Below are 16,825 nucleotides of genomic sequence, written 5' to 3' on the forward strand. Positions count from 1 at the left end.
GGCTTCACAGAAATCACCAAATCACTGTTTTTGACCCAAATCTGGCCAGTATGTGATTACAGTGAGGAGAAGTGTCTGCCCACGCCGGGCACCTGCAGCTGCAGAGAAGGAACCCCCAGCTTGTTTGTGAACCCAGGCAGATAACCGAAAATAAGATTTCTAAAATGAGATAATATTTTTCGCTTTGAATCCACCCCCGAGTTGTGGTTGCTGTTTTGCTCATTACTGGGGGAGGGAGGCAGGGGATCCCCAAACTGAAAGGCCTGTTTCTCAGCAGAGGCACCCCAGGGGGGAATCCTTCCTCCCGGGCCCACGGACGCCAGCGCAGGTACAGCCCGAAACTAGGTCTTCTCCATCACAGTCTGGGACTTCCCCCACCTCCACCCGAAGGGTAATCACCCGCCCGCGGCCGGGGGCTGGTTCTGACAGGGTGCCCTTGCTCTGTTTCCTGTGCACGTAGAGGCAGCCATTTCCAGAGCTGAAAACCTTCGGTGGTGTAACTTTCCACAACACTTTGCGATACCAGCTGCGACTACGCCGGCAGAAGTGACAGAACAAACATTTCTGTTACATTTCTATGTTTGGGTGTAGGTGAAAACAGTTTGAGGCAGTAGTGTTGGTGTTTCTCTCACCAGTAAAAATGAGTGTTATGAAAAATAAATAAAGACCTGAGAATCACAACCTCCAGGGGTTGGGAGGGGTCAGCACGATGAACAGACAGCTAGCGAATAAGGACCGGGTTTCTTCTCCGCAGATCATAGATCTGAAGGCATGAAAACTCACATCTCGCACAGCCGTACTGTTCCTTATTGCGTTGGCACCCTTGCTACCCATCACAGATGTAAACAAGAAATCTCAATAACACAAATACACTTCCCACCGCATACCTAAGATGGGGAATTTTTAAAATATATATGTCAGAACTCTAATTATCTGTGACCATTTCTCCTATGTTCTGCCCTTTCCATCTCTAAAGGGATTTAGGACCATCTGAAATCCTAAATCCCTTTTTTATTAGTATTTGAGTCCAATTAATAATAATGACATTCAAGCAGCACGTACACAGACTTATGTGCTCCAGCTACCTTTGTTGCATCACATCACAAACGGAGAACATACTAACCGCATGCAACACCCTGAAATTACTGTTAATAAATACTGAAACTGGTCACTCAACTTTTTTAAATGGTCAGCTTGCCAAACTTGTTGAGGTACATACATATTGTGCTTCCTTTCTCATAAACATGCAATTCATTAGAAAAGCAAAAAAACTTTGTGTGATTTTTAAACCACCTGGTACAGCTCTTCAAAGGTTGGATGAATAACTATTAAGTGCAATACATGGTGCAGTATGACATGTAAATGATATACATCTGCACAAATGAGATCTCATTTAACCCATTCTGGTAAAATTTAAATTTCAAAATATGTTCTTAACTTTTATACTTGATATTTCTGGAACATTTTGAATCTAATGAGTAACACTTCAGACCACTTAAGGAATATAATGTTGCCTAATGTAAGCAGGTAACAGAAACCAAACACTGCCAAACCACCGACTGAAGTGAACAGAAGCAGATCCATTAAAATGAGAGATCTCAAGTACATACCAACACTCAGAGACTCTACCACGGCTTCTGCACTGGAACTTGACCGGGTTCTAGAAGGTTCTCAGCGGGTTCCGTTCTGAGCCCCACAGGCAGAGCTATCAGACCAGCACCCAGTGTGCCACAGGCAGACAGAGAGAGGGAGTCAGAGGCTGGCTTTGCGCCACGGTCGCTCTGCATTCATAGCCCAGACAGGTTAAACCCTTCTTCGTATGCAGCAGAATTTATAGCAAGGATTTAAAGAGTGTCTGAGCAGCTGTGCAACCCTTGAAGGGGTGGGGGTAGAACGGCACCAAAGTCCAGACGAAAGAGACAACCGCGCTCGCCTTTCTTTTCTCTCTCCCTCTATCCCTCTCTCTTTCCCTCTTTCTCAGATCCTCTCTTCTGGAGAATCAGGTAATAACCATTTACCCAATTATACAGTGCACAATATGATGATCCGCCTCACATGCTCGCATACACATGCAATATTATATTACTATCTATGGTCTGCATATATGTACTCAATTTGCAGAAAACTAAAGTGATAAAAAGGCTTAAATAAACTACATTCGATTCTAGCTCTACAAACAGTATTAACTTAAACAAAAGGGATTTCCTATCGTCCTATACGGGCCGTAATATTCGCGACTCAGTGGCCATCTTTGGGCGGTGTATAGAATTGAATGCGTCACAGTTCCTCAGTAATGACCCAGACTGGCAGTCAGCACATTTCAATCGAAGCCTTGTCTGCACCTTCAGAAGGACCTCATGCAGGTAGGCTTTCCACCGTTTTTCTTCTTTTTAATTTACTTTTGCTGCTTATTGCACTGACCCCTACAGTAGGTGCTAACTGCAACTTAGGTAGCTCAGGTTGGTTAAAGTTTCTTTGGGGTATTTTGTTAATTCTGTTAGCTGTTTGTCACTTTTTTATTCTCACCTCTGATGTCATCTCTGTCATGAAGTTCAAGATGTTACATTTCATGACCTATGGGCAAGGGCCTAACGCTACAACCCCGACAAGGGGATTCTCACTCCATCGGCAGAGAAGAGGGTCGATTTTGTGGATCCACAGGAGTGCGACCTGCCTGTGTTCTGTGGTTCGTACCCCTGTCGTATCCGCTAAGTGTGGACTTCGTAGGGAGTGTAACTCTCAGCGGTCTGGTAGGCCTACTTGCTAATCGCTTACAAAGTGGCTGCCCTTAACATTAATCTGGTTAAAGGATATAGAGAGAAAAGATGAACGAGACAGGCCTTTAAGGATGACGATGTCCTAAGTCCTTATTGTTCTGCAGAGCCCTGAATCCCATTCTCACTTACCTACTGTCTATTCCTTTTTTTGGGATATGTGCAATTACGTTCCATCGGTTAAAACCGATACCGTACGACCGGTCATGCAACGAGAATCAGACACACCTCAGAAAAGAGTCACGATATGTGATGATGGCGACGATCGACCATTTTACCAGCGACTCCTGAATACGCTCGTAAAGGAGGCCAAATTTTTTTAGCTGTCCGTCAACAAAATCCAATTGGTTTAAACCCCTCTACAACTCACTTACTGGGGCTGCGTTCAATGGAAACCTCATTTCAGAGACTGAACAGCCTATTATCCATTTTTGGTCAGACCCACATGGGCGCGGCGCAGGGACGGACTCGAGCCGGCGGAACAGACAGGAGCCGCGGCTCCAGAAACCACGCCGCCATTTAAAGGGTAAAAGCCCCGGCGCATCGGTCTTGAGTGTCCCGTAAAGTTGTTAGCTTCTTAACACGAAGGTATCAAAAGCGTTGAGTAAAAACCCCCATAACGAGGTTAGCATGGTGTGTAGCTTTCCTACTGCCATCGAATAACTCAATGTTACAAGACATTTTCAATTCACATATAATGAATGTGAAAAGGTTTTTTAAAAATAACTATTACGCAAACCTGGGAAAGGCATACTGTTTATGAATATGAATATATTTATATTTTGTAATATTTTGCAGTATCTCATTGTACATATATTGACTTCTTAATGTACAGCAGTGTATTTGCGTTTCTCATTAGAACTAAGTTCAAAGTGGTATATTTAAAATAGTTTCAGATATGTCCAGTAAACACAGAAAAGATAAGCATTCTGTAATTCTTTACAATTGAGTCTTCATGTATACTTATATTACATTACATTTAGTCTTTACATTTATATGAAAGCCCTCGCTTTTCCGCACACTCACACGGAATTAAATCACAGCGGCGAAGTCTGCCACAGTACCTCTACCTCTGCGTCTACCTATTTATATAGAGTTGGTCATTTCGATTCAGAGACATTCCAGGTATAAAAGAGTTTGAGAGTGCTCTCTCTCTCTCTCTGTCTCTCTCTCACTCTGTTTTTTCCTGTTTTGTTTCGCAGAAGTGCGGTACGTTGTGGGAAGGGGTCCACTTCCTCTTCACCCGTGCTCATTAGCGTCGTCCCGGTAACGCGCTGCCCTCGCTGCGGCCTCTTGCCGCTTTTTCGGGAGCACGACCGCGGGCCCTCTGTGTGTTTATTATTACACACAGCCGATGGTGACATCTCCGTAGCTGTGTGCGCCCCCCCCCCCCCCCCCGGACCCCCCCAAACAGATTTCACACAACAGCTGAACGCCACCGCCCAGCGCTAACGGCGTCCCGTAAATACATGCCCTACTCCGCCTACATCTGCTGCCATAAAAAACACACAACACAAGAGGCTAGGATGTGTTTTTGGTCCACGCTCAGACAAACAGACGCACATTTACAGAAAGGTATAAAAGCAGGTATACATTCCGTACATCTGCAAACGTTATATTAAACAAGTATGGGAAATATGAGCTCACTCTGTGGATTGGGTTAGCATGGATTCATATTGAGCTGCTTCCGCAATGCAATAACAAACATCTCTATACATCCCCAACATGAGCATATATATAGGAAGTGTGGAGAAAACTGATGGACTTCCAGCAATTTTCAGATATGAAATAAAAATGAAATAGAAGTCCTTAAGTCGTGGATGCATTCTTGACTGAATTAATATGGCATCATGCTGTGTGTGTATGTGTTTGTGTGCGTGTTTGTGTGTGTGTGCGTGTGTGCCTGCGCTGTGTGTGTTTGTGCGTATGCGTGTCTGCTTTGTTTTTTGATTTACAGGAACAGTTCCCTCACAATTAGTCATCCTTTCACTCACACCCCGCCATCTGCGAGATGCTGGATTCTCAGGCAGGCCCACGCAGCCTGTTGCCACGACGCTGTATGTCACATTAATCTGGTGCGTTATTGCTAACGAGTGAACAGCTATTTCCTCTTCCTACCCCACTCATAATGCTCATTATTCAGAGACTGGTGCTTCCTGGAGAGTTGGCTTAGATCCAGCAGGGCTCACAAACATACCACTCCCAGTACAAATTCAGCACAGGGTGGAACTACAAAGCAAAGACCAACCCAAGGTGGAGGTCAGCACTGGGTAGACACCATCGTTGTGAAGAGGGGTCATAACCCAAAAACAGATCCAAACACAAGAGTGAGCACAATCCAGTGCTGGGCAATCGATCTAATGATCACAAATGCTGCATGCTTTCATTTTAGTTCATATCATTTGTTAAAGTAACATTAGAAACTTTCGCATTTCCTGATGCCTTTAATGAGCGATACGAAATATATATTTTTTAAAACACTCAATATGTAATATACCCAGTATATGGTGTATTAAATATCGCCTATGCATGTGACACATTTAAAAACTTGAAATGAGAGGAAAATATGTTCATGTGAAACTGAAGACTACCTTTCAACATCAAGAGAGTTTCCCCTTTAGTATTTCATATTTTGTGAAGAGTATCCTCCACCTCCCTCTGCCATGTCATTGGCCGGTTCAGAGGTTATGGCACTGCAGTGGGGCGTGGCTGTAGCATGCACTGACCAATCAGCTCGAAGGGCACATTACCATACCGCCAGTCATTCTGGAAGAGAGGACAATGCCCTCTGACAAATCAGACCAGCTGATCTGGTGCCTACTAAAGCTCTTCATCACTGATTTGTTAGCATGCTTGTCAGTCAGTGAAAACTGAGTTCTCTGTAAGAGCTCATTGGCGGCTGTTCAACAACATACTTGTAAGGCTTGTTTTTTTTCTTTGCTGCTGTTGGGAGGCTTCCTTTAATTCATTGTTTTCAACCAATTCAAGTTTTCAACCAATACTGTACTTTCAATCTTGGATGTCATTTATCCAGTCCATAAGACCCACTTCCTCCATTACTTTCGATGATAGAGTAAGTCAAAAAGACGCAGCCGCATGGCAGAAGGCACTTCCCTGTGCCTCTCTGTTCAGTTTTGCATTGATTTAATAGTAGTTATGTTATTTCTTTAAAATATGGCCAAAACATATGTGATACAATGTCTCAATGAAGGTGTTAGTTCCCTTCCTTGCTTCATTTACTGGAGCTGCCACACATTCTCATGCGTTTTCCCTTTCTCAATAGTCCCTTTTTGCTGCTAAACCTATTTTGCCATTTTTCATGGCTTCTTAGTAATATCACCAGCCACAGAGTAGTCCAAAATTGTTTTTAACCAACAATTACAATTGAACGGCAATTTGAATCAAGTCTAAGAGTTACTGCGCTGGTCTGAAATGGCAGTGTGAAAACCAGACTGTAGAAACCCCTCGCTGAGCGGCTGATCTTTCTGCCCGCGTAAGTTAAGTGTGATGGCAAGATTCTTCAGTTCTTTGACTGAGAACATGGTGGCTGTGCCTTTTATAAAATGTATTTCTTATTTCATTTCCTCAGGGACACATGGTCCCTCCAGAACTGACACCACTATAATAAGGTCAGTACATCCCCCTTTTTTTTTACTTTAGTATTATTCTGTGATTATTTTATCTGGTTTCAGATCCATGATCCTTGAGTATTCACAGTCAGAGCTGGAAACGCATTCAGACATATGCCAAACCTCTTTCAGTTCTTTCATCTTCATTTCAAGCCCATGTGATGTTATTGATAGAATTTTTAAAATGTGCTTAATTAAATAACAGCTCACATATGTTACAAACAACACTTTGGGTGATTAGCTTGGTTTGACACTCTTAAATCACCAGCTTTCGAGATATAAGCATTTTCTGCAGTGGTGTATCAAGAACACAGGGCTGACTTGGAATTCACATCCTAAACAAAACATCATAAAATACATTACAAAGCATAGGAACAGAAAGCAACTTTGATTTCAACTACATCTCAATCCCCGCTGCAAACCGCCAGAGAATAAGAGCCTCAGATCGAAGGCGCCCGTTGAGAGTTACTCGAGCTTGTGTTTCTTCATCAGTGTCGTAACTGTTCATTTTGGAAACTGGTATGTGTACCTGTATCCATAACCAAATTTCATATGTATGTGTAATGTGGGGGTTGCTGTGGGAAAGGCTTTACGTATGTCATACAATCCCAGTAATGATGATGTATGAAGAGCCTAACCCGTACCAGCATCTAAAATAAGGCTGAGTACTGAACCCCCCCCCCCCCCCCCCCGGGAGTCCCTATTCTATCTTTAAGGACCCGGGGTGCAGGAGAGGTTCAGAGGGAGAGGTTAAGAGTGTCTCTGTGTTTGCACGTGAGTGATCTTCTGATGTGTCTGATGTGTGGGCTAGGCTATATGGCCTAGCACATGGCTACCACAAGGGAGGTGAGACATCTAGCGAAGGTGAGCAACACAAGGTGCTAGGTTCTCAAATCAACAAATATGTATGCTAGCACCGCTTGAAAATTTGGGGGCGGGGGAATGCAAAAGAAAATGTGGCGCTAACATTGTGTCTCTTTGAAATATACGAATGTGACACATCACAACCGCTCAACTAGAACAAAGCGGTAAGGCACGAGAGGCCAGGGTGTATCGCCCATATCGTCACGGCTACAGGGCGTTGTTAGGCACGAGGCATGTGTGTGGGCTGAGTGTTGGGGGGTCATATAAATTTGCGAACATGCATTTGCGCTCACGTCAGAGAGACACAGCAGAGTTGGGGAACCCCGGGCGTACAGCGCTCTCACAGGACTGAGAGAGTCGGGCAGGGCGTCGGCGGCCTCACCTCTTCCTCATGATGCCGAAGCGCAGCTCGTCCTCCTGCTTGAGGTCGCCGTGGTCACCATTGGCCTTCTCACTGCCCTCGCTGTCGTCGCTGCTGAACACGGACGCCAGCTCCTTCTTGGGGATGCGCGTGGGGGGCAGGGGCGTGGTGCGTTTCTCCGCCAGGCGCCCGCGGTTCTGAGCCAGAAGGACACACACAGGGGGACACGCCCGTTTAGGACAGGTCCTCCGCCCACGCTGACCGCTGGCAGCACACATGCAGGGCCAGCGGAGCTCAAAGCACACTCTCACAAATAAAGGGACAGTGGAGGGACATTTATGTTCTTCAAGGATCAAATTTCACAAATGTAGCCTGAAAGTACAATAATGTTCTCTTTGAGCACAAATGAATACATTTTCCAATCAAAAAAGTTACAAATGAACTATATATTGCTGGCTAGGGTTACAGTTTTACATCCAGCGACTAGTACCCTTGTAGTCCCTTTTAGACACCCTTTTTGTAACTTTATTTCTGAGAGTTCAGCCACTAATTACTAATTGGCTGTCTTTCATATAAGTCCCACCTCAGCTGACACAGTTCATTCAAGCCATGTGGAAATTACAGCATAGTATAGTCAGCTCCAAACTGGCATCAAATCCCATATGAAGAAACTAAAATCTGCATTTTTTGGGCACAATGGCAAATTTTAATCAGCAAAATTGTGATTTCTAACCCCCAAAGCAAGTTTTTTTGAAAAACTAAGAAAAACAATGACCCTTAAAAATCACAGTTATACTTTAAAGCTAAAATACTTGAACAGAAATATAAAATCAATCCTTCTCTTCTACAGGCTCTGTCTTGGCAAAAGCTGAACCAGGCAGGGTAAAAAATATTGAGGTGAAAAAATGACTTTCTCAGCAATATAATAAAACCATTTCATGGTCCTTATTGCCCCACTGAGACCGTTACTTACCGCGAATGAGCGACGCGGGGCATGTAAAGGCTCAGTTATTTATCACCAATTACTCCAGTTTGGGGATCTGCCACAGAGACTTAGCGGCACCACAGTGCGCATGTCCAGACTGATACACCTCCAATTAAAACTGCCGTTAGCACCTATCTAACGACCCTCCAAGACCTCTCTGCACTGGTCTTACAGTCATGAGTCAGTGGGTGAGAGGACCCTATAACACATTGCAAGGACCGCACAGGGATATGCATAACAATGTACACCATTTAGACATTTCTTCTCCAGTTTTCTGTGCTCATCTCACTGTACATTTGTTTAAATTATTATAGACCATTAAATTGGTCCATATTTAAAACACAAGTTTGGGGAAATCCTTTTCAGGTAGCCACCACAGAAAGGGAAATGATGCCATGTCAGCACTTTCAGGGCTTCACTGGTTGGGTGCCATTAATGCATATGAAACTACAACACCTACCACTAGTAACTCACAGCTGAACCATGGGAGAAATATGGAGCTTCAATAACACTGATGTCAATAATGTCACTAATGTCCCTCTGGTCTGTAAGGCCAGAGTATTATAATGTCATGTGCTGAACTGTGACTGCATCAACTAGTAACACTACTAATAATGTTCTCAATTCAGGTCAGTACAGTAAAATTCTGACATTTGTATCACCAAAATGATGGCATAGCGGAGGGTGGGGGTGGGGTGGGTATAGTCTCTGCTTTTGGCAGGTTTTCAGTTAGAGGTGAGCTTATAACACTGTGTCCATTACTCCACCCTTTGTGACTGTTTTCATTCATTTGTAATGTCAAAATTATGTTTTTACAAGGGAGACTAAAATGGAGCTGTGGACTTCAGGCTTTGGTGGGTGAGGCTGAGACTTTTAATGATCTGAAGAGGCAGTGGTGCATTGTGGGCCAGTACAGAGCCAGGGACAGGGACACTGCTGTGCTTACTACACCTTGCCAGCATCTCCCAGAGACAACGACACGCTGTCTACTGCTCTCTCCTCTACACGCCTACCCTCTACCCCCTACCACCTAAAAACCACGATCCCCCCATGCACAGACACACACACGCACACACACACATAGTGTATGCACGCACGCACACGCACACACACGCATACTGTATACACACACATGCATACTGTCTGCACGCACACACATACTGTATACACACACACAGAGAAACACACACAAACATACTGTACGCACACACACACCCCAGGGGCCTGTGGCATGAATGACGGGCTGGGGCGAGTGGAGGGCGGGGGGCGGGGGGCGGGGGGGAAGTAGCCAAGAGGCAAACAGGTGCGACTCCTCCGGATCTCTCTCAAGTGGCGTACTTTCATGGAGGAAAAAAACCAGGGATGCCTCCCAGGGGAGGATGAGGCGCCGTGCTTCTCTGCACATTTCCTTCGCTTTTCTTTCTCTCTCCCTCTCTCTCTCTCTCGCGCGCGCGCCTTTATTCTTTTAAATCCTGCTCTTCGCAGCACGCCAACTTAGTTAAAGTTTTATGAATGGGGGGGGGGGTTTGGGGGGGGCAGCGATGCCAGACCCTAGAGGATGCTGAGCATCACCTTCTTCCTGCAGCTAGGATTTTTTTACACTTTTGTTGTTTTTGTTTTCGTGGTGGATTTGAGACATGCACGCACACATACACACTCGTGCGCACGCATAAACAAACCAAATATTTTCCATATGAGCTCAGTGCCACCTACACCCCCCCTACCCCCAGAACAGACTGTTTCATACCGCTGCCCAGGCCACTGGAGAGCACAGCACGTGTGGGGGGGGCAGAGTGACCAATAACCCACAGATTGTGTACAGCCTCTGATTCTAACCACACAAACACATCGAAAGCTGGGTTCTTCAGTTAAGGCACTGTTAAGGCTTGTCTGCTTTGCCTTTTGACCAAACACCATGCGGAGAGTCACGGTCCAGATTCCCAGGGTATCGACACCTTGGGCTTTGGCTACGGGCCGAGGAGACAAAAATGAGGCTCTGACTCCAGACTGTAGTCAGACGTCCGCGCTGAAACCACTCCAGACTGCAGAGATGTGCCCACAACACACCCTCTAATCCTCCACACACAGCTGACAAGCCAAACCTCCTCCCAAACCCGGCTCACCCTAACAACCTACACCCAACACCTCCTGAGGCACATCCAACCCCCACAGACCCCTGCTCTGCCTTTCGTCTCTCTCCCGATGACGCAGAACCCGGGGGGGGTTCCAAAACACTTCTACAGACGTCCATACCACAGTGGAGGTTCTTCCAAAAAACACGCAGGAGAAAAGACATGCGCCATCCCGTATATACACACACAAACAGGGCGATGTTTCGCTGTTTTTATATTTCTTACAGTTGAAGAATTAAGAAGCCTTTTCTTGCGGTAAAGAGAAATGTAACGGAACATTGAGATCAATGGAAAATCGTGGGCCTGTTAAAAAAACGTCAGAATATATTTGAATTTGATAAAGAAGGAGGGGGGTGTAGTGAGTGGGATCAGCACATGTTCACACCCTTAGACACGCCGAGGGCTGTGGCCACCGCCGGAGCATGGCGTGCGGTCAGCCGTCAGATGGCCGTGGAAACAAAAAGAAATTTCCAGTGAGGCGCTACTAACTGCAATGAATAAGTCCTCCCACCTTTAATGTCTGAGAACGACAGGCCAGGCCAGGCTGAACTCTGAACGCTCACACAGACGCACGCTGTGCTCAAGCACCGCTACAGTGCCCACAGACACTTCCACACGCTGCTAAAACCATTTAATAGCTTACCAAATATAAACAGTTAATGTGCTCCTAGCTCAGATATATTGAAAGGGCTGCTGTAAATTGTCAGTTGGATACAGTAAAACATAATCGAATCGCTCTCCTCAGCACCATCACCAAAAACCAGATGACGAGAAGGGTTGATGCAAGCAAGGCCCGACAGCCCTTACCGGGAATGTCTGCCGTGAAAAGTTTCTGATTCAGACATACATGCACACGCACATGCACATGCACACGTACAGACACACACACACACACACACACAGGTGCAGCTCCTGGAAGCTGAGGCAATATGCTGATCAGACTAGTTTGCTATATTTCTGTGATTCAGGAGGAAAATACACAAAAGCATAGATAAGGGGTGGGTACTGAGTGGACAGACTATAGTTTCAGGCTAGTGACCAAGCTCCTAATAACTCCTTCACATCGTAGCATAGCCTACTGCACAATTTACTACAGAGCTGACTTATTTTTTGCCAAATTCCAGATTCCCAACACATTCATTATAAAATATCAGCATAGCTAAAACCATCTCATCAAAGGACCCACACCACTGAAAGCTGCATTCACTTTTTAAGAGAAAGAAATGCGATGGTTGTGCTTTGCGCTTAGCAGTGGGCAGTTTGCCACCCTAATATATCTTTCAGTATTACTCCTGCACATTCGACTACTTAGGCTACATACCAATATGTTGCTTTTTGCGTGATGTGCCTACAGCAGAAACCATTAATTCAAGCCAAATGCGTATTAAGCTGTCATACAGCCAACCATCTGACCCAAAATCTGTTATTTTTATTGATTGAAATTTGTATTCCAGTTAACGTCAAATTTAAACAGTTTTGGATTATTACGGCGCATGTTAAGAATGCATAAAAATCGCATTGTATCCTACTAGCGCAGTCGCCTACTTTATGGCAATAATCTCTACAGAAATCGACGTGTGTGTGTGTGTGTGTGTGTGTGTGTGAATAATTATTCTTCTGAAACATTATACATCATTTCTCTGTTTATAAGCGAAATTATTGACATTGTCAGATTTATTTATACACACATACACACACGGCAGTTGCAGCCCGTGACATTCCTGCAGCTGTGGAGCGGTTGCACGCCTCCCCTCCTCCTCTCCCCCTCTCCTCCTCCTCCTCTCCTCCTCTCCCCCCAGCTTGCTCCCCGGGGGATGAATGCCTAATGAGTCACGCGCCTGTCTGCCGTAACCTCTCCGTGTGTGAGCGCGTGGGCGGGACGGCGGGCAGACTTGGCGCGAGCTCATGGACGGGGAGGAAGAGGAGGAGGTGGAGTGGGGGGGCACCACTTTCCCACCATGGCTCGCTTTACTGGCGCTTTCAATTAAAAAAAATACAATAATAAACGCTTCAGCTTCGTTTGCGGGAGGTTGCAGCTTGCCAGCTAGACAATTCGATTTATTTCACATAGATGCCGATAAAAGCGACAGCAGCTAATCCCGTAGCATTGAAGGTACTGTTTTGTTATGAAAAATAGGCTACTAGAAATAGGTAACTTGCCGCGATAGTAAGCTTGGTTAAGAAGCCTGCGCCAGGATATTTAACCGAAAACCGTGTTTGTTGTAAGCCAACATTTTCATTTTGGTAATAATCTTGGAAGTCAACAGTTTGAAAAAGTATCCTAGAAAAAAAACAAAAACGTTTTGGTTGCCGAGGAGGAAAAACTTGTTTTAAAAACACCGTTGAAGAAAGTTCCCAAACTGTAACCCCCTGTCGAGCCCTCCCCTGCTTGGAGCGAGGTTGTCTCAGACCGGTGAAGCAGTTCACCCGCGCTGGGAGGTCAGTGGCAGCGCAGCGATGCGTGCGAACTCCCCTCTCCACGTGTTTGTGTAGGCCCTGCAAGTCAACCATGGGAGGCTTTTATGGACAGGTAACGACTTCGGCATTTTTCAGAGAAAAAAGAAAGCTATGCCCGTGTTTTTATTTTTAAATTAAATTTGTTTTTGTTTTTTGTTTTTTTAATAGCGTGCATTTTCAAGTAGGCTAGGTATTATCTAAGATAAATTAATTCAGGCAACAATCCTTACTGTAATTATCATGACATTGTGCTTTATAAACAGAAAGCTGCTTTCTTTATCCACCATTGAATCCAACCCTGAATGAAGGGCTATTCCGCATATTCAGTAAAACATCAAATAATGATACCTTCCAATTATGTTGGCAGGAGTAGAGGTCATGAAAACAGAAGGAATCTTCAGAACAGGTATTTAATGCTGTGTCTAAAATACATAAAAGTACTGCTTTCATATATTCGTGGATTTATTCAAACAGAGGGATTGACGGACTGTGAGTGGAACATTCTAGCTTTAGCTCACAGAGATAAAACGGATGGCCAGTGATACATTTGAGACAAAATTATTTCCAACTTAAAATTTTTCTAAAGTAAAAATGAGTAGGATATAATTTTAAAAAACACTCCTGTAAGAGGCTTTTGTAAGAGCTAAAGTAAGTGAGTCAAGGGTGAGTGAGAACAGGCCCAGTGAAAAGAGGAAGGGTTTACCAGAAAAGGGGTCGGGTCTATATTAGTATGTGAGCAGCTTCCACTTCCTGTACCGTTGCCATGGAACCACCGCTTCTGAGTGACACCCAGCCATGCCACCTTCTAAAGCACAAACTTTACTACTCCGTACTGCTTCAATTCTACATTTTAAAAACGATATTATGTCATTCTAATAAAACTGGTCAGAGAAGGAGTTTATTTTTAACAAGTAATAGTTTTATTTCACATAAATATGATTAACGTGATTGGCACTCCTGTTTTCAGTACTTGTCATCTATAATGTTTTTGAGACTGGTGAATATATTGGGGATGACCTCTGACCGTTCCTCGATACACAATCGATACAGGAGTTTAAGATCCTTCAGGTCCTAGTATTCTTTTTGGACTGCCCTCTGAAAGTCAAGTTAAATTCTTGTGACTGAGATGGTTATTGCAAAACATTTTCTATTAGTTAACCCTGGGTGCAAAAGAATGAAAATAGGTGCCAATAATTTTGAGAACTATATTTTGCTAGAAATAAAATGAGCTCATTACCTGTTGCTTATATTACACAGCCTTTTTTACTCAGCCTGATCAAGGGTTCCATTCATTTTGGATGTGTATGTATACTGTATATAGAAATTTACATATAGAGAAAGATACTGTATCAGTGTGTGTGTGTGTGTGAGAGAGTGTGTTATAGTCTGTGTGTGTTTGTGTGTGTGTGTGTGAGAGTGTTATAGTCTTGTGTATGTGTGTGAGTGTGTTATAGTCTGTGTGTGTTTGTGTGTGTGTGTTATAGTCTGTGTGTGTGTGAGAGTGTGTTATAGTCTTGTGTATGTGTGTGAGTGTGTTATAGTCTGTGTGTGTGTCTGTGTGTGTGTTATTGTGTGTGTATGTGTGTGTGTGTGTGTGTGAGTGTGTTATAGCCTTGTGTTTGTGTGTGTGTGTTATAGTCTGTGTGTGTGTCTGTGTGTTTTATAGTCTGTGTGTGTGTGTGTGTGTGTTATAGTCTGTGTGTGTGTCTGTGTTTGTGTGTGTGTTATATTCTGTGTGTGTGTGTGTGTGTTATAGTCTGTGTGTGTGTGTGTGTGTGTGTGTGTGTGTGTGTGTGTGTGTGTGTGTGTGTGTGTTATAGTCTGTGTGTGTGGGTGTGTGTGTGTGTGTGTGTTATAGTCTGTGTGTGTGGGTGTGTGTGCATGCGTGTGCGCGCTTTATTGTTCCAATGCACAGCTCCTGTCTGCGTTTCTCCTGGCGGACTGGCATGCACTCACAGAATGAGAGACTCTGCTGTGATTTTCGGGGGTTATTTAATTTGCTCTAATTTAATTTGATTCACAAATGCAACAGACTGCTGGGAAACGGCCGCGCCCGCCAGCCGCTGTCCCGCGGAGGGATTCCGCTGTTGCCATGACAGCGTTGCCTCCACGCAGGTGGAACAGGGGAGCCGAAAACACCCCCCGAACCCCCCCCCCACCCCCCCGTTTCCCACCACCGCTGTTCCAGGCACCCCATCTCCACACGAACAGGCTGTGCCCAGCTAGCCTGTTCTCTGTGCTCACACATCAGCTCCTCACACACCAAAAGCACAACAACTCACTTCACATGCTGTTGACCTCATCCTCACTGTACAGCCGGCTCTTTCCACCTGAAAAGCCCACTACCTCACACAACTACTTTTAGGACCAGCCTGGGTCATTCGGTCATTATAAGATGTGTTAGCAAAATCTGCTGAAATACATGTCCGATCTTTGGAATGCACTCATTCATTTGCTGTTCCAAACATGGTCGAAAGGTTCCCCTTTCAAAAATCCTGTATGGTTTGTCTGTCTTCTTGAATTTAGTGTTCAAATTGAACAATTCAATTTTTTTGTTTTTTTTAAAGGAAATGCTCTCTGGAACACAGAACAGAATAAATAGACTGCACTTTACTTTAATTCCTGCGCCGGGATATGGCCGGTGTTTCACCGACACATGTCCTGTTCCGACCGAGGCCGAGGCCAGTGTATGAGTAGCAGAAATGGTGACAGGAGTCAAATCCCACGAAGGCGCGCTCACACTGCGGCTGGTGGAATGTAACAAGCGGAGACGCGTTAAAGGGGTGCGAGGGATCCTGAGCCTGCGGGTCCCGGGGTGGCCTCCCTTCCCCCTGCCTGCCCCCGCTTCCCTCTCCCTCTCTTTGGGCCGGGTCGCACCGCTGTTACGAGCTGTTTAATTATTGAAAGCTGATAATGACTCGTTTATAGGAAGCCAGGCTCACAGTAATTCCCTGCTTTTCTCTGCCGGAGCCAAAATCAGCTCGTAACTGCCCCAGCCCGCGCCGTGCGTGAGGCAGGGCTGCCGCAGGTGTGCCGCGCAGAGTCAGAGGTCAGAGGTCAGAGGTCCCAGCACCGTATGTCTGTGTATTATCTCTCATATCTCTTCATGTCCACGCTAACGCCAGGGCCCGTTAATAATCTTTCAGCAGAACCCTCACACGGCCTGTAAAACAGTGCGATACGCACACACCCTCCCCACCCATCCAGCCTCCCATCGACCAATCCCCCAACCGTACCCCTGCCCCTTTTTTTTCTTTTCTTTTCTTTTCTTTCCCTACCCAGCATGCACCGAGGGAAGCCCTGATTGGGAAAGATATTTACGAGCCGGAGGAGAGTGTAATTTCCTCCCGACCTCCGCAGGTTCCGCTGGAATAACAGAGCGAGGGAAGCACATTTCTCCTGGGAGACGGCAGAAAGGGGGCTGCCCAGGCGGAGCGCTCTTAAAGAGACAGACCCCCCCCTACCCCAAACGCCGCCCCCACCCCCCAGCCCCCCGTGACTCCCCGGCCCACATGCACGGGGCAGGGGTCACACACGGCTTTTGTAAATCACCCCATTTTACAAATCACCCCAATTACAAAATATGACGGATGTCGACGGGGGAAGAAAAGGCTGTAAATTAA

General features: G+C 45.3%; 1 protein-coding gene across 3 annotated transcripts in view; it reads right to left on the bottom strand.

The window, feature by feature from the left end:
• The window catches only part of samd11 (sterile alpha motif domain containing 11), a 70,794-nt gene that overhangs the window by 44,873 nt on the left and 9,096 nt on the right, over nt 1-16,825 (bottom strand). For all 3 annotated transcript variants that reach the window (XM_061219825.1, XM_061219826.1, XM_061219824.1), the window contains exon 3: nt 7,650-7,825. In XM_061219825.1, the coding sequence (XP_061075809.1) occupies nt 7,650-7,825 (176 nt within the window). The remainder of the gene's footprint in view (nt 1-7,649; nt 7,826-16,825) is intronic.

This window comes from Conger conger, chromosome 14, assembly GCF_963514075.1.
Source record: "Conger conger chromosome 14, fConCon1.1, whole genome shotgun sequence".
Classification (NCBI taxonomy): domain Eukaryota; kingdom Metazoa; phylum Chordata; class Actinopteri; order Anguilliformes; family Congridae; genus Conger; species Conger conger.